Below are 21798 nucleotides of genomic sequence, written 5' to 3'. Positions count from 1 at the left end.
TACTTGAATAGAATGTTTTGTCTATGGAATGATAAGCATTTTTTGTCATTTGGTTTTTAATTGTAGTTTTTATTTTGAGGATTTCAATCTGTGTATCCTTTGTTTTCTTGTAAAGGTCATGTTTAGCAATTATTCTTATTAGTTGGTTGGGTTTATTAGTTTCCCCTTTGCTTGCTTCAAGTAGAAAAAAATACATCTGCTCTTAGTGGGATTATTTACTGGTTTATCTTTCCATCCATGCAGGCTGTTTGTATACATTGCACTTATTATTACTACTACTACTGCTGCTGCTGCTGTTGTGAGGTGGTGAGCTGGTACAATCATCAGCAAATTGGGTGAAATGTTTAGCTGCATTTCATCAGTCTGAGTTGCATCGTTTCAGGGTCAATAAAATGAGAACCAGTTGAAAACTGGAGTCAAAAAAATCAACTTTTGGTGCCTCTTGAAATTGATGGCCCTGTGCCAAAATTTCCAACCGATATGGAATAAAGTAGTTCTTTAAATACAGAGAAGAATGTTTGATTAAAAATAGAAACAAAACAAAGCAAATAAAGAATTTTGTTTATTTCCAGACACTGCATCGTCAAATGCATCCCTTCCTGGCTCACAACAGGAACCATCCTCTATGACACCCAGAACTAATGAGACATCCAAAGAATATGATGGCATTGAAATAAACCTAATGATTGATTCAATTTCTAATGCATCTGTGAGTAAATAGATTCATGTAACTTATTTATATTAATTGTTATTTCATTCCAAATGAGGAATCATTAAAGTTAATTAAAACATTTTCTCAATCAAACTCAAACATTTTATTTCCTTCACATCTGATATCTTGAGTACATCTTTTGCTAACTTTAACAACCTCAAACTTACTACAGCCATTCTGTAGAGCCTTTCTTAACAACAATATCAACTGCACAAATGTATCTCTCTTCTCTCCATGGAATGTCCTTAGTTGTTTACCATTAATTACTTTTTCAGCTTGATGTCATCGTTAACAGCACCAATAAAAACCTTGAGCTTAGCAATGGTTCTATCTCCAAATTTATTCTCCTTGCTGCTGGTCCTGAGATACAAAACGAATGTAACCAGAGATATCCTCAAGGTATTTCTACATCTAAAATAGCCATCACTAAAGGATATAACCTCAACTGTAAGAATGTATTTCATCTGGCATTACCTCCCTGGGATGAAAATTCCCCTGATTCAGTAAGTATCAATAATATGATATTGATTTATTGAAACAGTTAATGTTTGAAGAGAACCTTATGCATGTTGTGTGAGAATCATAAAGCAAATGTCAGCATCCTGTTTTTTATATTTGTTCTTCCAAGTTATCATTGGAAGGAAGCAGAAGATATCGATGAACAGGACACTTTTATATATAAATAGAAAGGAAAAAGCCTCATGGCCTAACAACAGTTATGTGACTGATAAATAAGACTATATTAAAACATATTTCTCTGTTTTACTCTCTGTATTGGTGAGTTTTTCTCTGTCATGGCACGAGCACTAGAGAGGTTGTCATGTCTTCCGCAACACTAAAGACTCCGCTTGGGTCTGCATTGTCTCTCTTCATTCAACAACCATTTTACACGGTGGATTGGGTCTGTTTTATTGTAGCAGCAACATGAGTGAGGTTGCCTTGTCCCTTGCAGGACTAAAGAGTGATAGGAATGACAGTTGTGAGAGGAGAATATATTTATTACAACTAAATGGTTTCTTCCTGTAATAAGAAAATAATTTAATAAAATGTTCATTATCAATTGCTAAACACTTATTTTTTTAGATCTGGCAAACTTGACTCAAATAATAACCACTTGTCTGGAAAAGGCTGAGAGAATGGGTGCAAAAAGCCTTGCATTTCCTATATTAGGGGCTGGAACATTGAAGTACCCCATTGAAAACCTACCCAGAACAATGTATGAAGCAGTGAAAAACTACTCAGATCTAAATTCAAGCCAGATCAAAGTTGTAAACTTTGTGGTTTATCCTCAAGACACAGAAATAGCAAAGGTTGGTTGATGTATTTGTTGTTTGTTGTTTTATGTTCAACATCATCATCATTTAACATCCGCTTTCCAAACTGGCATGGGTTGGACGGTTTGATTGAGGGCTGGCAAGCCAGAAGGCTGCACCAGGCTTCAATCCAATCTGGCAAACTTACTAGAGCTGGATGCCCTTCCTAACGCCAAACACTCTGAGAGTGTAGTGGGTGATTTTCAAATGCCACCAGCACAAGGGCCAGTCAGGTGGTACTGGCAATGATCACACTCGACTGGTTTTTTTACATGCCATCAGGACAGGACCAGTCAGCTGGCACTGGCATCGACCATGCTCAAATGATACTTTTTACATGTCACTGGCAGAGGAACCAGTCAGGTGGCACTGGCAAAGATCACACTTGAACGGTGCTTTTAATGTACCACTGGCAGAGGAGCCAATCAAGAAGTACTGTTATTGGCTGTGACAATGACTTCACTTGTCTCAACAGGTCTTTGCAAGTGCAGTTATTGGCCAATGATTGAAGGGTACTCTTAAACGGGCTGGTTAAGCTACACTGGCATATGTCATGGTTACAGTCTCACTTGGCTTGCTGAGTCTTCTCAAGCACAGCATATCTCCAAAGGTCTCGGTCACTTATCATTGCCTCGGTATAACCCAATGTTCGAAGGTCGTGCTTCATCACCTCATCCCAGGTCTTCCCCCTACTGCTAGGTTCTCTCTGCTGCTAGGGTGTGACACTTTTTCACACAGCTGTACAGCTGTCCTCATCCATACACAACACATGGCCATACAGTGCTGTCATCTCTCTTGCACATCACATCTGATGCTTCTTAAGTCCAACTTTTCTCTCGGGGTGCTTACACTCTGTTGTGCATGCACACTGACATTGCACATCCAGCGGAGCATACTGGTTTCATTCCTTGCAAGATTACGCATGTCCTCAGCAGTCATGGCCCATGTTTCACTGCCATGTAGCATTGCTTATTGCACACATATGTCATACAGTCTACTTTTTACTCTGAGCGAGAGGCCTTTGGTCACCAGCAGAGGTAAGAGCTCTCTGAACTTTGCCCAGGCTATTCTTATTCTAGCAGCTACACTCTTAGAATATCAACCCCTGCCACTGACTTGGTCACCTAGGTAAGAGAAGCTATCAACTACTTCTAGTTTTTCTCCCTAGGAATGTGGCAGAAGCTGTTCTCTGCACATTTTCTGTGTTATTGCTCCTGAGCATCTGCCACATACAAAAACTATCTTTCCAGTTAGCCTTCCTTTGATATTGCTGCACCTCTTATGCATCCATAGCTTACACTGGGTACATCTTACGGAGTTTCTACCTACACCTTTTCTACAGATCGAGTAGGGCTATCTACCTGAAGGAATTTGCGATTTGTCTGACTTCCTACTTACTAGGACTTTGGTTTTAACTAGGTTGACTCTAAGGCCCTTCGATTCTAATCTTTGCTTCCACACCCGAAATTTCTCCTCTAGTTCTGATAGTGACTCAGCAATTAGAGCAAGGTCATCAGCATAGAGGAGCTCCCCTGGGATATCCTCTCCTGAATTCCTCTGTTATTGCCTGGGGACTGTGGTGAATAGGAGGGGGCTGAGCACTGATCCTTGGTGGATCCCTACCCCTATCCAGAATTCATCACTGTACTCATTGTCAACCCTCACCTTACTGACAGCATCCTTTTACATGGCTTGCACAGCTTTCACTAACCATTCATCTATCCCTAGTTTCCACAGTGTGTGAGAGAAAACTGTGATGCTATAGGAGAGAAATGTGTTTGCATGGAAGATGGTGCCCTTGTGTTTAATGATTCTGCAAAGAAAGAGGCTTGGAGATGGCATTATGAAAGACTGCTGAATGTGGAGAATGAATTGGGAGGAGGAGAATCTTCCAAAGATTGACCCAATTGAGGGACCCTGTAGATAAAGCAATTAAGGATATGAAGACACTGCAGGGATGCTTAAAATATCGGGTGGTGTGGATTAGGGTCTTGTCACCCACCATCATGTAGTTCATGAAGGAGTCATACCCAATGACTGGTGTTGCAGCACCATATTCAAACTGTCACAAGGGCGAAAGGTGATGCTTTAGATAGAAATAACTACAGAGGTATCAAATTATTGGATCAGGTGATGACAGTTACAGAGAGGGTCATAGTCCAACTAATTAGGGAGAGAGTTAGCCTAGATAAGATGCAGTTTGGTTTTGTGCCAGGCAGAAGCACCACTGATGCTATATTTCTGGTAAGACAGCTGCAGGAGAAATATCTAGCCAAAGATAAACTTCTATACTTGGCTTTCATTGACACGAAAAAAGCCCTTGACAGGGTCCCCTGATCCCTTCTCTGGTGGTCAACATGGAGACTGGGGATTGGTAGGAGTGGTTGTTAAGAGCTGTACAAACCCTGCACAGGGATGCTGTTAGTAAGGTGGGGGTTGGCAACGAGTATAGTGAAGAATTCTGGTTAGAAGTGGTTCACCAGGGATCAGTCATCAGCCGGTCTTGTTCATTATAGTCCTCCAGGCAATAACAGAGAGATTCAAGACAGGCTGCCCTTGGGAGGTCTTCTATGCTGATGATCTTGCTCTAATAGCTGAGTCACTGTCAGAACAGGAGACGAAATTTAAGGTGTGAAAGCAAGGTCTAGAATCAAAGGGGATTAGGGTTAACCTAGCAAAAACGAAAGTCTTAGTAAATAGGAAAGTTGACAAATCACAAACCCCTTCAGGTAGATGATCCTGCTTGATCTGTAGTTAGTTAGTTAGTTAGTTGGTTAGTTTTTTGGCTCAAAAATCAAAAAGCAAGGCCATGTAGGGGGACATCGAGTTATGTACAGGGTGGTGTTCATGTAAAGAGTTTGTAAAGGCCATTTGAACCAGCGTAGAGGTAGAAAAGGCATGGGTAGAAGCTCCTTACAATGCACCCAGTGTAAGCTATGGACACATAAAAGGTTTAGCAAAATCAAAGGAAGGTAACCAGGAAAATAGTTTTTGTGTGTGGCCAATGCACAGGGGCAATAAGCACTGAAGATATACAGAAAACATATTCTATCACATGACAAGGGAAAAAACTAGAAGTAGTTGTTAGCTTCTGCTACCTAGGTGGGCAAGGTAGTAGTTGGGGTGGATGCTCAGAGAGTGTTACCACTAGAATAAGAATAGCCTGGGCAAAGTTCAGGGAGATCCTACCCCTCCTGGCAACTAAAGGCCTCTCGCTCAGGATGAAAGGTAGACTGTATGATGCAAACTGCCATGTTACACGGCAGTAAAACATGGGCCATGACTGCTGAGGATATGCGTAGGCTTGAAAGAAATGAAGCTAGTATGCTCCACTGGATGTGTAATGTCAGTGTGCATACACAACAGAGTGTAAGCGCCCTGAGAGAAAAGTTGTGCAGAAGAAGCATCAAATGTGGTGAGCAAGAGAGATGACTGCGCTGGTATGGTCATGGGTTAAGTATGGATGAGGACAGCTGTGTGAGGAAGTGCCACTCCCTACTTGTAGACGGAAGCTATGGAAGAGGTAGACCCAGGAAGACATGAGATGAGGTGGTGAAGCATGAACTTTGAACATTGGGCCTCACTGAGGCAATGGCAAGTGACCTTTGGAGATATGTTGTGCAACTGAGAAGACCTGGCAACTAAAGTGAAATCGTATCCATGGCCGATGCCAGTGTTGCATGTCTGACCCTGTTGAGAGTACACCTGATGCATCACACAATATGATGTCCTAGAGAAGGCCTGTTGAGTCAGGTAAAACCAAAAATCACAGCTGTGGCCAGTGCCCCATGACTGGTTTCCATTCCAGTGGCACATAAAATGCATCACCCCAATGTGACTGATACCAGTACCTTCTGACTGGCTCCTGTGCCAGTAGCACATAAAAAGCACTATCTGAACGTGATGGATGCCAGGACCGCTTGACCAGCTTCTGTGCCTGTGGCACGTAAAATGCATCCACATATCACTCTCGGAGTGGTTGGCGTTAGGAAGCGCATCCAGCTGTAGAAACATTGCCAGGTCAGATTGGAGCCTGGTGCAGCCTTCTGGCTCTCCAGCCCTCAGTCAAACCATGCCAGCAGGAAAGTGGACGTTTAAACAATGATGATCATCATGATCATGATAATCATCATCATACATATACACAAGTGTGTATGTGTGTCTTTGTGGCTGTGTCAGTCCCAGAATACACCACTCAAGAACCCATGTTGGTTTGTTTAAGTCCCCATAACTTTGCTGTCTGGCAAATGACATGTTAAAACAAGCATCTGTCTTAAAAGATCAATTAGTTCATGTAAAAATTCTTCAAGGTATTGCTTCAGCAAGGCTGTAGTCTAATGACTGAAACAAGAAAAAGATAAAAGAATTGAACTGTATTACTGAAATGAGTCAATGAAGGAATCCAAGTTGGACAGTGCCTGTAAGTGTCAAGTTTAGTTGTGTATTGGAGAGAGCTTGAGATAGAAACAGTAATAGATAGATAGATAAAGAAAGATAGATAGATAGACAGACTGACAGAGTTGCTTGGGAGCAACACAACACTCACGGTGCCATTTGCCCTTCCTCAGTCTCTTCTTTATCCATGGTTGCAGTTCGGTCATGGAGATGAGGTGTGGGAAAGTGCGCTTCACAAATGGTGACCACGCCTATTCACTATCATCTACATAGAGCTGGAGATGTCGCAGTCTCAGCACGAGACTGTGCATCATTAACGATTCATTCTAGTTTGGTGATGGTAGGGTCGGGACAAGGCACGATGGTCAGGGGTAGTAGATGACGGACGCGATGTACGTGTTCGCCACCTCCACCCAACCTTCTAGGGACAGCTTCCTCTCGGCCCATTGCTAGGTGAGAGTGACCACCTTACTTGTTATCTCGTCCCAGTTCTCTGTTTGGAGGTCTGGACCAACCAGACCCTGAGCAATTTGACTGGACTGTCAGTACAGCATCCCATGACAGCATGGGCTTGCTTCATCAGGTGCCAAGCTGCAAGCCCACTGAATTTTCCCGGTTAATCTTCACTCCTGTTACCATTTGTAGTCTTTCAGTGTCTCGCCAACCAGCTCGATGTGGTCATGGCTAGACACTATGATGGTGACATCATCCGTGTATGTGTACATGCTCATCCTGCATCCCAATTCTCTTGGGATGCCCCTCAGTATCACCAGTTTCTGCAGTTGTGGCTCGGGGGTCAATACGTACAGAAGCGAAGAGAGAAGGCATCTCTGATGGACTGAACATGCAGTGTTGAATGGTCTTGATAGATGCCCATTCATACAAATTAGTGAATGGATGCCTTTGTATAAGGCAGTGATCCATTTGCAGAAGACGGGACCGAAACCAGCCACTATGAGGACAGCCTCCAAGTATCGATGGTCTACCCTATTGAAAGCCTTGGAGTGATCTAAATTGATCAGTGCCCCACCCATCATCATTATCATTGTTCGACCGTGGTCGAGACAATGGAATTTACTATGTTACGCCAGACTTCACGGTCCATCATAGCATTATGGAGGTCCTGTTGCTGGATGCCTGTATCCCTGGAGATTACATCAGGGTAGGAGAGTGTGCGCCCTCTGGTATTGCGAGTAGATGGCTTCCAGAGGAGAAGAGTAGAAATTACTTCTTTTTCAGCTCTACAACAATGTCCAGCAAACTGGACTCTCCTACCTTTCACAAGAGATGATACAGGTGGTAGTTTCTCATATATTTGCATTTTGGTTGGATGGCACTTCCACGAGAGATTTTGAGCTCTCATAAGGAGGCGAGTGTAGGTTCCATCCAACCGCCTCTCAAGCTTCTTTGATAACGTCCAGGTTTCTGAGCCATATAGTAGAATTGGTTCGACTGTGGCTTTGAATATTTCAAGTTTGAAGTCTCTACTTAGATTTGATGACCAGATCTTATGCATGTCATTACAGGCTGACCAGGCCATACCCTTTCTAGTTAGAAAATATTTTCCAGATGATGATATGTATGACCCAAGATATTTGTAATCAGAAACCATATTTAAGGGTGCATTGTTGAGAGTGTGGATGATGCAATCACTGTTGGACAGGCACTTGTTTATATATTCAGTTTTGGCCTCATTGAGGTAAAGACCTACACAATTTGAGGCTTGTTCGAGAGATTGTAAAAGAGACTGGTCATTGGAGAGAGAATCACTGATAAGAGCGATGTCGTCAGCAAAGTCAGTGTCTGTCAAGTACTCAGCTGGGTGTCTGGAACTTCTTCTTGGTTTTATTTCAAAGCCCTTGCCAGAGATGGTATCAACTGACATACGTAGCACATAATCAACAACAATGATGAAAAGAAATGGGGCGAGTGTGTCTCCCTGCAGTATTCCGGCTTTGATTGAGAAAGATGATGTTTCTCCGTCAGGGGTTAAGATGGTTGAAGACGTATCTGTGTAGAGGACCTTGATGGCAGAAATGATTTTGTCTGGTATCCCATAGAGCTTAAGGATTTCAAACATCTTGTACCTATCTACAGAATTGAACGCTTTAGAAAAGTCTACAAATACCATTGCAAGATCGCGATTAAATGCTTTTGATTCTTCAATAAGTCTGCGTAGGCATAGTATCTGGCTCAGCGTTGAGCGCCCATGTCTGAATCCATTTTGGTTCTTTCGGAGCAAAGGTTCAACAAAAAGGACAAGACGATTTAGGATCAGTTTGTTGTACAGTTTTGCAGCAATTGACATTAGAGATATACCCCTGTAGTTGGTGATGAGGGATAAATCGCCTTTTTTGGGTATTGGAATGATTTGAGATTGGTGCCCCACCCATGCCAGGTTCTTTAACTAACCTGTCTATGTAGCGCATGAGGTGGAGGTTGTCATGGGTGCTCTGGTCCGGCATGGTGCATGTTTGCGTCTTGTCAACCAGTTTCTCAATGACAAGTACCTACCTCTTGGTTAGCACCTTGGCCAAAATCTTCAAATCTGCATTAAGCAGAGTGATGAGCCTAAAGTTATCTATTACGTCCCCCTTGTTTGGGTCTTTCTTTAGCAGTGTTATGGCTGCTTGGCTCACAAAACTGGGGATGCTCCCAATATGCCTCCAAACAAGTCTGGCATACAACTGTAAAGCTCATAGGGCAGACCATCCAAACTCAGCAATTTGTCCCTCAAGCACTCTGCCATCATATCCCACACATCTGCTGCTGTGATGGCACCTTCACAACATTCTGCCTCTCTTGCTGAGGGCCCTGGCAAGCTGTACAGGTAGGAACTGAAGTTCACTCTGTGTTCTAGCTCGCTACTTGTCTCAAACAGACGAGCAAGGTGCTGCTGAAAGGCCTCACACATTTTACTAGCCTCGAATAATTCATGCCCTTGTTCATCCATCAGAGATCAAATGATGGCTTTGTTAGCCTGTTGCGCCTCCACGATCTGGGCCTCTCACGTGGCTCCAACACCTTTGTTTCTTAGAGCATGCATCCTAGTCTGCATCCTTCGTGTTTGGCAATTTGTCAGAGCTAATCACTTCTAATCACCTCTTCTAGTTTCTTAACTAGGTCACCCTCTATTTTGTTTCTATCTATCACTAGCGCTTTGCTATACCTAATTGATTTGGCTTTTATTGATCTCTTGAGGACAAACCATCATTTGTTGTTGATGATGGCTCCCATCAAAGCCCTCTTCATTAGCATGCTAATCCAGTCTCTATAAACCTGTCTTGACAGGAAAGACGCATTCAGTTTCCAGTAACCAGGACCCTGCCTATGTGCCTTATCTGAGTCTAGTGTGCACGTCACAAGTTTGTGATCTGTGTAGCTGACTATGTGGAGTTGTGGACACCCTACACTATCTCTATCGACTGTCCTACACAGTATTCTATCTAGATACAATCTGGACGACTCAATGCGGTTGCTCCATGTTCACATTGGTGCATTCAGGTGGTCGAGTCAGTACCTGTCCAATAGTCGGAAGTGTCTGAGCAGGTCACTCAGGCTTTTGCATCCCCATCTATTCCTATCAGTCCCTACATAGTCTAGATGCATGTCCAAGGTAGCATTCTAATCGTGCACTAAAAGTAAAGGATGAGATGTTCCTAGAAATACTTCTTGACGTCAAAAGAAATCCAGCTGACCTGTTAAAGGCACTTCATAGACTGATATGAGTTGAAAAGCACACCCACTGATGCTGCCAACATCCAGGACAACCAGTCTACCCTCCAGCTCTACAAATATTGTATTTATTTCGAGATCCAGACTCTTGCGCAAAAGTACCATCATGCCACTACTGCCTATTCTAGGTAGAGAGGGAGAAAAATAAATGTTTAACTGTCCGCTAAATATGGACTTTAGGGCCCGTGATTATGGAGTCTGGTCTCACTTGTGGCTATGATATCTAAATCATGAGACTTTATGTCATTTAAGAGGTACCCTTGTTTCCAAGGGAATCTCAAGCATTTACACAACCAATCTTGATCATAATACTAATGAAGTGTGTGTGTGTGTTTTAAAACACAAATGAAAGGAATAGAGACTTACTTACCATTCGAAAGTTTTTGTGTCTCCTCCTTAGGTTTTTCCTCAAGGAGATTACAATAGTAATAGTAATTAGTCTGTGGTGCAGGGTTGGTGTGATATGCAATATTTTAATGTGTTCTGGTGATGTTGTGTTTGGGTGATTGCTTGTTTTGATGTCTTTGTGTGTCAAGTTTGCTTTTGTATTAATGTATTCCATCAACTCTGTATTTCTCATGTTGATGGCTGTGAGCATCGTTGCTGCATATGTTTTTGTGGTGTTGGTGGTGTTTGAGCTAGTGTTCAAAATGTTTTCGGGAGTTGTATACCTGCCAGTTTTATTTGCGTTTGGTTTTGTTCTTTTCTTGCTCCTCCTCCTCCTTCTTTTTCTGGCTCTTTGCCATTCCTCACTGCTTTGGTGTTCTGACAAAATTTCTGAGGAATTGGAAGAGAGTAAGGGCATATTGTGTATGCATCTATGCATGTTTGTGTAAGTGGTTGTGTTATTGTTTTCATTGCTGCTGGTTGTTGATTGTTTGTGTGTGGTGTATGTGATATAGGGGAAGGGGAATCAGTTTTCTATTTTCTCTTTGCTTTTCTGTTTCTGTAGTTCTTGCTGTTGTTGGTGATGTTTTTCCTGGTGCTGTTGATTTCTCAATTGGTGGTGGGTTTGGTTGGTGTGTTTCTTTTGTTGTACTCCCTTTGTTGTTTATCTTTTGTGTTGATGGTGGTGTGGGTTGTAGACCTTTTTTCAAATTTTTCATGTTGTGGTGGTGATTGTTGTTCTTGTTTTGTGGCAGTTGGACACTTACTTTTAAATGCATTTCACTGTTACACAGATAACAGCATCGCCTCCTGCCTTCTGCCACTATATATAGTTTGTGGTCGTCTGTTAGTTCAGTGGAATTTGGAATTTTGTTGATAGATTCCTGATCGATTTGTAGCAGGATTTCGATCGCCTTACCCATCCATTACAGCAATTTCCAGTATGTTGCTCTCCTCCATTTCAAAACAGATGGCAGATATTTGCTATTGTGTATCTATTTCTGGAGGCACATTATTTTATTGTGACTTTTGTCACTCTTTGGTGGAGATATGTCGTTATCATCACTAACTCATCTGTGTGGAGAGTTAGTGTTGAGAACCATTTGGGCAGATCTTCAGTTTGAAATTGGACTTGAACTGTACCATATTTGTGCCACCAGTTCACATATTCTTTGCATGCCCATATAGGGCGAAGGCATTTTTCAATTGTCTGTTGTGGTGCATTTTCTGGTCTTCTTGTTTTTGTGCTTATTACTTTGTAAATAATTGTTCTTTTTTGTGTGTGTTCTATAATGTTCTTAGGAATGCGTAGACATAAATTTGATCCTTCTTTACTAAGAAGTGCTTTTGCTTCATTAATTTGCTGGGCAGTGAATGTGACAATTGTTTTCTTTTGCTGTAGAACTTCAGCGAAATTTGTTTTGTTGTTGTTGTTGTCATTGATGGTGGTGGTGGTGGTGGTGGTAGCAGAGGTTGTAGTTGTAGCAGTAGAAGTTGCAGTAGTAGTGTTGTTGTTGGCAGTAATGTCTTTGGTAGAGGTCATGGTGGACAGCTTTGTGATAATTTTGATGTTGTTGTTGTTGCTGACAATTTTAGCGATGTGTTTTGTCCAACGCAAATCACTGTCGACAATAACACCCAGGTCACGTTCACATGAAGACTTTTTAGACTAGTGTTGTGGAGGGAGTAGGTGGACGCTGGGTTTCTCCTCCCAAAATGCATGGTGGTACATTTGTCCACAGCCAGCTTGAGTTGCCAGTCCATGATCCACTGCTGCATTGTGTCCAGGTCTGCTTGCAATAGAGATCTATAGTGTACAGGATTTGACCTCTTTATTTGGAGGTACAGCTTGATGTCATCTGCATATTTCAGCACTTTGGCATTCTTTAAGTTGGCATCTATGTCATTAACATATGCAACAAATAAAAGGGGGCCAAGAACAGATCCCTGTGGTACACCAGATGTCATCTCATAGGGTGAAGAGTGCTGTCCTAGAACTGTGACAACCTCTTTTCGGCTGAAAATAAAGGACTTCAACCAGTTATAGAGTTTGTCTCTTACGCCCAATGCAGAGAGCTTCACCATAAGTCTTTTGTGTGGCACAGAGTTAAAAGCCTTAGCAAAGTCCAGGTAAACAACATCCACCCAGGATCCGCGATCAGTGATTTGGGTAACATCCTCAAGAAACTCGATGAGTTGATTACAGCAGCTGGAGTTAGGAATAAATCCGAATTGTGACGGCTGGATGAGGCTGTGAGACTTCCAGAAGTTCCAGAGGGTTTCTCTGATACAGGATTCCATCAGTTTGGCGATGCAGCTAGTAAGACTGACGGGGCAATAGTTGACAGGTGATGTGCGGTCGCCTTTTTTGAACAGAGGGATGACACTGGCAGGTTTCCACTGTTCTGGAGTAACACCATTGTCCTGACAGAATTGGAAGAATAGAGAAACTTGGCTTAGCAGAAAGTACCCACCGCATTTGAGAAGTAGGTATGTAACACCATCGAGACCAGGAGAGGCATATTGCGTTTATTCTTAAGGTGGCGTTGCAGCATTGCTGGTGTAAATTGCATAGTAGATATAGAGTCCGATGTCAGTGGTGATGATGATGGAACATTTTGGTCTTCGACAGTAAAGATGCCGGCATAGCATCCAGCAATGATTTCTGCACATTCTTCGGGATTGCCAGTAATCTGTCCTGTGTGGGGATTGCGAAGGGGACCAACTGGAGAGTGGGGTCTCTGCTTTGAGTGCACATACTTCCAGAACACTTTGCTGTCAGGTTAGCTGCAATGCGTTGTTCAAATTCAAGCACTGCCTTTTTTGTCACCTGCTTGAGGTGGTTGGCTGACCTATTGCGCTTTTTTCTGTTGCTCTCTGATTTGTGCAATTTGTATTCCCGTTCAGCATTACGGCGTTCTTTCCTGGCAAGTCGGACTGCTGCAGTCTCCCAAATTGCACTATTTGGTGGTTTTTTGTGCTTGCGTGGTACTGATGCTGCACATGCTGCCCATATTGAATTCAGTTTAGTGTTCTGGAGTATAGTGTCCACATCTCCAGAGGCATAAAATTCGAGCCAGTTTGGTCGTTGCAGCTCAGTACAATAAGAGCTCCAGTCTGCTTTATTCCAGTTAAAGCGGGCAGTTTGAAGATGGTTGTGATTTTTGTTACAACCAATCAGAGACAAGTCGGCCATGATCATGGAATGATCAGAGTCACCTAAAGGTTCTTCGGTAGTGACACTAATGATTGTTTCAGGAGAAGCGGTAAGTAGCAGATCCAAAGTGTTGTTACCCCTTGTGGGGGAGGTAACAACTTAGGACCAATTTGAATTCAGCACCAGTTCAAGGAAATCGTCTGCACTTTGCGGCCAACGGAAGGCCTCCCAGTCAATCTCAGGGAAATTGAAGTCCCCCGCAATATACACATATGTGGCTGTTTTCATGGCAGCAGCTCTGAGGATATCGAAAAGCTGTGCGTCTTGATGATAATTTGGAGGACGGTAAACAACTCCGAGCAGAAGTGTTGACATGGTCATGTGTATATTGCAGAAAAATACCTCCTGCTGAGATTGGTTCAAATCATCACAGGAGATTGCCGATAGACTTGATCGAACATAAATCATCACACCCCCTCCACGGCGATGAATGCGATCTTTGCGGAACAGGTTGTAGCCGGCTATGCTGAAAACTCCATCACAGAGTGCAGAGTGTGCCCATGTTTCCGTGACTGTGATGAAATCTGGGTTGATACTTTTGACGTAGGAGACAAAAAGATGCACCTTGTTGCATAAACTACGGGCATTCAAGGACAGCAGTTTATATCTGAATTTCAGATGATGATATACAGGGGATGGCTGATTGTTCTTGGTTAGTTTCCCGAGATTTTTGTATTACCAGTTGTTGTTGTGGGTGTAGTCTGCTCAGTCCAACTGGCATCCCTTATCCACGATTCACCAGACTTGACAAATTTCCAGATCTGCCCATCATCGCGGAGGCTAAAACTCTCCCGTGGCACAGAGTTGCGATTTAGGGAAGCCACAGATCTTAGCTTTGGGCGTACATCGGGTGGTAGGCCAGGACGTGTTCTAAAGTTGATAATGTTGTCACGCCGAGCTCTGTCAGCAGCCAGATGGAATGTCCGCGCCTCAGTAAAGCCCGTAAACAACAGCCTGATCAGCCTGGGTTTGGATCCCGGTCGGCCAAGGTGGGAAGCACTTTTTGGAGGGACACAGCTGAGATCCCTAGCTGTGATTCCAATGAATGCCTGCAGATCTGCCACATCTTCTGGCACTCCAATGGCTATTAATTCATGAGTGGCTGGTTCAGCAACTCCCTCGATGCGTTGAGGTTCTGTACGAGCTACAGGTAAGTTGCTGAGCAGGGCACTCCGATATGACCCTTCGCTGCGAGTTTTCGGACAGACACTGGTTCTGAGTCCTGCTACTTCACGACTCAAAGCAGAAATCATTTGTCTATTTTCTGCAACTTCTGTGCTGATGGTCAATCTCTGTTTTAGTTAGGAAGCATCAGGGGAGGAGGGCATGGTTGGTTTTTGTTCCTGCTGATGTACTTCAGCTGGAATGATCAATTTTTGTTGTCGAAGAGCAATAGGGGAGGAAGACATAAGGGGTTCAAGTTTCTGTTTTTGTTGTTCTTCAACATGAATGGCCGATTTTTGTTGCTGCTGTTGAAGAGTGACAGGGGAGGAAGACACGGGCGGCTTTAGTTTTTGCTGTTGTTCTTTATCAACAGAAATGGTATTAGGAGACATAGTAGTCGGTTTTAGTTGCTGTTCAGCAGCAATGGCAGAGGAAGACACGGTTGTCGGGTTTTGTTGTTGCTGTTCAGCAGCAACGGTGGCAGGGGACACACAAGTTAGGCACTGAAATGACCAGTTTGGTAGCTGGACCATTTCCCAGAGTTTATCCATCATAGAAGTATGGTGTCCTTTTTTTAACAGCTGGGATCTTTTGAAAGTTTGTGGCTCATTGAAAGCAGATCGAAACACGACATTTACTGCATTCAACCCATCTATTTCGGAAGGAATTTTCGAGTCCTGTGCATAGATGACAGATGTGATTTGTTGGGCAACGCTCTATATTGGGACAGCGACCAGTTTTGTCGCATGGCTCATCCACGGATGACAACGTGACAGTTTTGTTCTGTCTGCCCATCCGTACCGTAGTACAAAAGGTAAAGAAAGAAAGAAAGAAAGAAAGAAAAAACTGAAGATATAGCACTTGTTAGGGAGATAAATAAGATATTATTTGTTGTTGTTATTGCTGTTAACTGTTTTCACTTTCCCCATTGTATGTGTGTATACAAGATGCAATTATATGTGTAATCAAGAGATGTAAGGAGTCAATGGTTGGTGTGTTTATAATGCACACACTTGTTAGGGAGATTCCACACAGTTAAATATCATTTGACGTGGAGGGAGGGCTGAGGGTTTGTTTTTACTGTAAATTCTCTTTTCTCCCAACGCAGAGAAAGAAAGGGATTTTTCATTGGTGCCACCGGTATAATTCAGACAGCGGTAGTAGCAGCAGCAGTAAATTCTGATAGCAGCAGTAGTAATAGCAACGCAGTTTTTTCCCTTCCATCAAGTTGGATCACATTTAACAATTTTTCGATTGAATCTTGGTCCATTTGAATTGTGATTTCAATTGATCTGCCGGTCCAATTTTCATTATGAGAAACAGCGATTTCTATAAGGTTTATTGTTTTCAAATGAAAACATATCGCTGACATGATCCATTTTGATTCAATTTCGGGTGGGACATTCTTTATTTTTATCCTGCTGACTCTTTGTCCCATGTAGTATGAGACCATGACAAGTTCATCATTTTGTAATGGTTGTGTAGAATGCTGTTTTACCTCTTCCTGATTGTGGAAGTGGACCTGCACGATATTATATGGGGACCCCAGTTTATATATTCTTTGATTTTCATTATGAGTTTAGCACATTTTTCTATAGCTGTTTGTGCAACTTGTTCTGTTGATTTGGGGTTTCTTTTAATTATTTTGTACATAATTGTCCTTTTTTCAACGTCCTCTCTAATGTGTTGTGGTGTGTATAAGATTAAGTTTTGTCCAGATGTTGTGAAGAGTGACCTGGTCTCAAGTAATTCTTCATTTGTGAATGTACAATTTCCTTCAGCACGACCTTCGAACTCTAGGTCTCACCAAGGAAATGACCAGAGACCGAGACCTGTGGAAGTATGCTGTGCGTGAGAAGACCCGGCAAGACCAGTGAGAACAATCAAAATCAAATCATATATCCGTGTCCGCTGCCAGCCTCGTCTGGCACCCGTGTCGGTGATACGTAAAAGCACCATTCGCTCGTGGCCGTTTGCCAGCTCTGTCTGGCCCCGTGTTGGTGGCACGTAAAAGCACCATCCGTTCGTGTCCGTTGCCAGCATCGCCTGGCCCCGTGCCGGTGACACGTAAAAGCACCATCCGTTTGTGGCCGTTGTGCCAGCTCTGTCTGGCACCTGTGCAGGTGGCACGTAAAAAACACCCACTACACTCGCGAAGTGGTTGGCGTTAGGAAGGGCATCCAGCCGTAGAAACACTGCAAAATCTAACTGGGCCTAATGAAGCCTTCCGGCTTCACAGACCCCAGTTAAACCGTCCAACCCATGCTAGCATGGAAAGCGGACGCTAAATGATGATGATGATGATGATGATGCTTTAACATATCTACAAAATTTATTGAATTTTTCTTTGTATTGTTGTTGGTGATGGTGTTGGCGATTGTTGCAGGCAAAATTGGCGTCAATAGTTTTAGTTGATGGTGTACAGGCATTGCTTGGAGCAATTGGTTTAGCAACCATGGTGCTCTTTTTGTTGTTGTTGGTGGTGGTAATGTTTGTAGTGGTGATAGTAGAAACAGTGGATGGTATATTTTTATTAATAGTATTAAGATCTTCACCAGTAATAGGTGAGATAATCAGTTTATGGAATCAATAGGCACAATTGTAGCGATAGTGTTGTTGTTGTTGCTGTTGTTATTAAGGGTTGTTGTGGTGGTGGCAGTGGTAGACGTGGTAGTCTTGGTGGTGGTGGTGATGACAGGGCTGTTAACGATTGTGGAATTAGTATTCATGGTGTTGACAGCAATTTCTTTTCCATCTTTTACATTTGTTGCTGTAACAGTGCTTACTTTAGCGTGTGTGTGTGTGTGTGTGTGTGTGTGAAAGATTCATTCTTTATTTCTTCCATCATTCCCAGGCTAGGAAAATGTTCATTCATGAAGGATGCCAACCAGCGCTCCATAAAATTGAGAAAGAAGACTGGATACTAAAGTAGTTCTGAAACTGCGCCTAGGGGCCAATTCTACCCTTAAAATTACCCAAATGAAAGCTGGGTGCTTCACACACCTCCAATGCAATAATGTAGACAAAGCTTGTTCAATGAAAAATGCCGATGACACGAAAATGTCAGATGACAGATAGATTTCTCGACATTTATAAAACTTGAGAAAGCAAATTAGATATTAAAATAGGGCTGAAATTGCCCCTAGGGGCAAATTCCCCCTTGGAAATGCACCCAGATGAAAGCTGGGTGCCTTACACATCTCGTGTACGAAAATGTAAACAAAACTTATTCAATAAACGGTAGAAAAAGCGATTACCTTGTAGCATAACTCAGTGATATCCTCACTGTTTGAGAGAAATCATAGAAATGATGTCGTGTTAGATAGCAGCCAGCCAATGGCTGCTTGGGACTGTGTGTGTCCGCTGCTCTAATTGGTTGGCTTACACACAGGCGCAAAATGAAACTGCACAAAACCAACCAATCAGGGCAGCACACAACCGGTCCCAAGCATTCTATGATTTCTCTCAAACAGTGAGGATATCACTGAGCTACGCTACAACCTTAAAAGCTGATACAACAACACATAGATGGATGAATGGATGGATGGACGGACGAAAAGACGGACAGACAGAAAGACAGATAGATTGATAGATTGATAGATAGATAGATAGATAGGTAGGTAGATAGATAGATAGGTATGTAGGTAGGTAGATAGATAGATAGATAGACAGACAGACAGACAGACATAGATAGATAGATTTATTTAGTCAAACAGGACTTAACACAGAGGAAACAATACAATGTAGATTTTTTCTTTTGCAAAATTGATCAAAAGAGATTGAAAAAAGAACACATTTGGGGGGCGTGTGCAGAAATAGATAACAAGGTGGCATCTTTTCTTAACAATTTGAATTCCCAACAGGAGGAGGAAATATAACACTGACTAGAGTTATCCATGGAAAGAAAATCCTATGAAAAATAACCATGGTAACCTCAGCAAAAGGAAAATTTCTATGAGAGCAAATTGCCCTCTCTCTCTTTGTTTTACAAGTTAAGGCTCAAATTGGTTCCGTCATTCATGCATACCTTTTTGCTACATTCACCCACCTTTTATTAAATCTTTCATTAGACAAATTCCCTCTCTGCTCTTACTTTCCTTTTTTTCAAGTAATACCTGAAACAGTTGATGAGAGATTGGTCAGAGAGGAAGTATTTGTTTCTAAACCTTTCAAACGAGTCCACCACACACATTCTTTCACACAATAGCCACCAATACGACGAAAACTGCCTTGCCCACCCAGTAAAATGAAAGGTGGCAGAGCAATATTCAGGATAGACTCAGCTGACAAATATGTGGACACTGTATGAGTGTGTTCAGAACAGTTTCATCATTCTGACCGCATCTCAGGCAGGTCAGTTCGGTGTTTCTTGAACCGTGTCTGTAGACCTTCTCTCAAACAAGCAATGCTTCCTGGTAGCACTGCCAGGCCAACAATCTCTGGAAATTGTCCATAGGTCCTGGCCTGAAAGTGGTCCTGAAGAAACAGGTCAGGTGTTCCCTGTCGATGTCCAGATTCTCCCCAAGCACATCATAGTACCTCCCCTCCACTAGTCCTCTAAAGAACACCTGAGTGGATTTGAAGTTATTTATACCTGAACCTGGACAGCAAAGCTGTTCCGGAGCTAGGTGACACCCACGATGCCATTTGCCCAGTCTCAGTTTCTGCTTGATCAATGATGAAAGAGACGAGCTGCAGGAAGATATGTCTCACAAACGGTGACCACACCTGGTCACCATTGTCAATTAAACACTGGAAATGTTGCAGTTTCAGCACATGTCTGTACATTATTAACCATGGCATACCCAGCTCTCCATTTAGCAGGTGCTGACAGTAAATGGATCACTTGACCATAGAAACATTTCCCTTCCGCAGAAAGTGGAAGAGTATACATTCCATTTTCATGCTGGTAGCATCAGGACAAGGTAAGATGGTCAGACAGCAGTAGATGACTGATGTGATGTACACATTTTCCTCCTCAGCCCGACCTTTTAGAGATAGCTTCCTCTCAGCCCATAGCTGGGTGAGAGTGACCACTCTTCTCATTATCTCATCCCAGTTCTCCATTTGGAGTTCTGGACCAAACCAAACACCAAGCAATTTAACTGGTTCATCAGTCAAGCATCCCATGATGAAGACTGCTGGACAGCATGGGTTTGCTTCTCCAGGTGCTGAGACACAAACCCACTGACTTATCCCGGTTAATTTTATCTCCTGTTACTGATTCGTACTCCCTTAGCGTCTTGCCAACCAGGTCAATGCGTCTGAGGCTTGACACTATTGACAGTGACATCGTCCACATATACAAACATACACGTGCCATATCCCAGTTCTTGCGGGATGCCCCTCAGCATCACCAGCTTCCACAGTAGTGGCTCAAGAGTCAATACATACAGAAGTGACAAGAGGGGACATCCCTGATAAACTGAAAACATAATGTCAAAGGGTTTGGACAGATGGCCATTCACTTGAACTACCGAGTGGATGCTGCTGTATAAAGCAGCAATCCAACCGCGGATGACAGAACTGAAACCAGCTGCCTTGAGAACAGCCACCAAGTATCAATGGCTGAGCCTATTGAAAACTTTTGATTGATCCAAATTGATCAGTGCCCCACCCATGCCAGTTTCCATAACTACCCTGTCTGTGATGTAGCGCACGAGTGGAGGTTATCATGGATGCTTTTGCCTGGCATGGTGCATGTTTGTGCCTTGTTGACCAGTTTCTCCATGACAAGTGCCAACCTCTTGGCTTGCACTTTGGCCAAAATTTTCAAATCTGCATTGAACAGAGTGATGGACCTGAAATTATGTATAACATCCCCCTTGTTTGGGTCTTTCTTTAGCAGTGTCACTGCTCCTCAGTTCACAAAACTCAGGGTACTCCCATTTTGCTGCCAATTGCAGTAGAGATCCCCAAACAAGTCTGGCATATGACAATAAAGAATGTAGTGACAACCATACGTAAAGGAGATGGTGACAGAAATGTCTCTTTTTAAATGATGCACGGTCACCTTAAAGGCGACGGTGGTGGAAAACCTCCTGAGATACTGCATGTTGGTGTCATCACAAGAACGTGGCTGAAGTCGCTGGAACTGGTTGAGTCGTGGGAACTGGCTGGTCTGGTTGTAGTCAGTGGTTGAAGACCAAAGACGAGATATAGTGAATTGATGACGTCTTTTAAAGCAAGAGTGAAAACCCAAAAGACTGTGTCATGGGACCCTATCCAAAGGCCGTGATTGGTTGGTTTACACACTGGCACGAAATAAGACTGCATCAAAACCAACCAATCAGGGCAGTGGACACAACCAGTTCCATGTAGCCGTAGGCTGGCTGCTATCTAACACGACATCATTTCTATGATCTCTCTCAAACAGTGAGGATATCACCGAGCCATGCTACAAGCATGTAGGGCAGACCACCCAAGCCCACCAACATGTCTCTCACGCAGCCTGCCATCAAATTCTGTACATCAGCAGCTGTGATGAAACCTTCACAACACTCTGCTTCTCTTTCCGAGAGTTGTGGCAGGACATGCAGATAGGCACTAAAGTCTATACTGTGTTATGACTCACCACATATCCCAAACAGTCAGGTAAAGTACTGCTGAAAGGCATCACACATTTTACTGGGCTCGAGTAATTTGCACCCATGTTCATCCATCAGAGACCGAATGGTGGCTTTGTTGCCCTGTTGCCCTCTGCCACCTGGGCCTCTTGCACAGCTCCAACACCTTCGTTTCTTAGAGCACACATCCTAGCCCTGCCAACGCACCCTTTGTGTTTGACATTGAAGTGTTAGTTGAGGGCCAACCTGTCGGTACCTGTCAGACTGTTGGAAACATCTGAGAAGGTCTTTGGCACGTGTTCAAGATAG

At 43.1% G+C, this 21798-nt stretch overlaps 1 protein-coding gene across 1 annotated transcript in view; it reads left to right on the top strand.

The window, feature by feature from the left end:
• The first annotated feature begins 570 nt into the window (after positions 1 to 570).
• The window catches only part of LOC115229862 (protein mono-ADP-ribosyltransferase PARP14-like), an 82948-nt gene continuing 61720 nt past the window's right edge, over positions 571 to 21798 (top strand). The window contains exons 1-3 of the mRNA XM_036499360.1: positions 571 to 709; positions 988 to 1215; positions 1796 to 2022. Of these exons, the coding sequence (XP_036355253.1) occupies positions 1849 to 2022 (174 nt within the window). The 5' untranslated portion in view covers positions 571 to 709; positions 988 to 1215; positions 1796 to 1848. The remainder of the gene's footprint in view (positions 710 to 987; positions 1216 to 1795; positions 2023 to 21798) is intronic.

The sequence above is a fragment of the Octopus sinensis genome, unplaced genomic scaffold, assembly GCF_006345805.1.
Source record: "Octopus sinensis unplaced genomic scaffold, ASM634580v1 Contig13721, whole genome shotgun sequence".
Taxonomy (NCBI): Eukaryota; Metazoa; Mollusca; class Cephalopoda; order Octopoda; family Octopodidae; genus Octopus; species Octopus sinensis.
The sequence above is the reverse complement of the archived record's forward strand: the minus strand, read 5'-3'. Positions and strand labels throughout refer to the sequence as shown.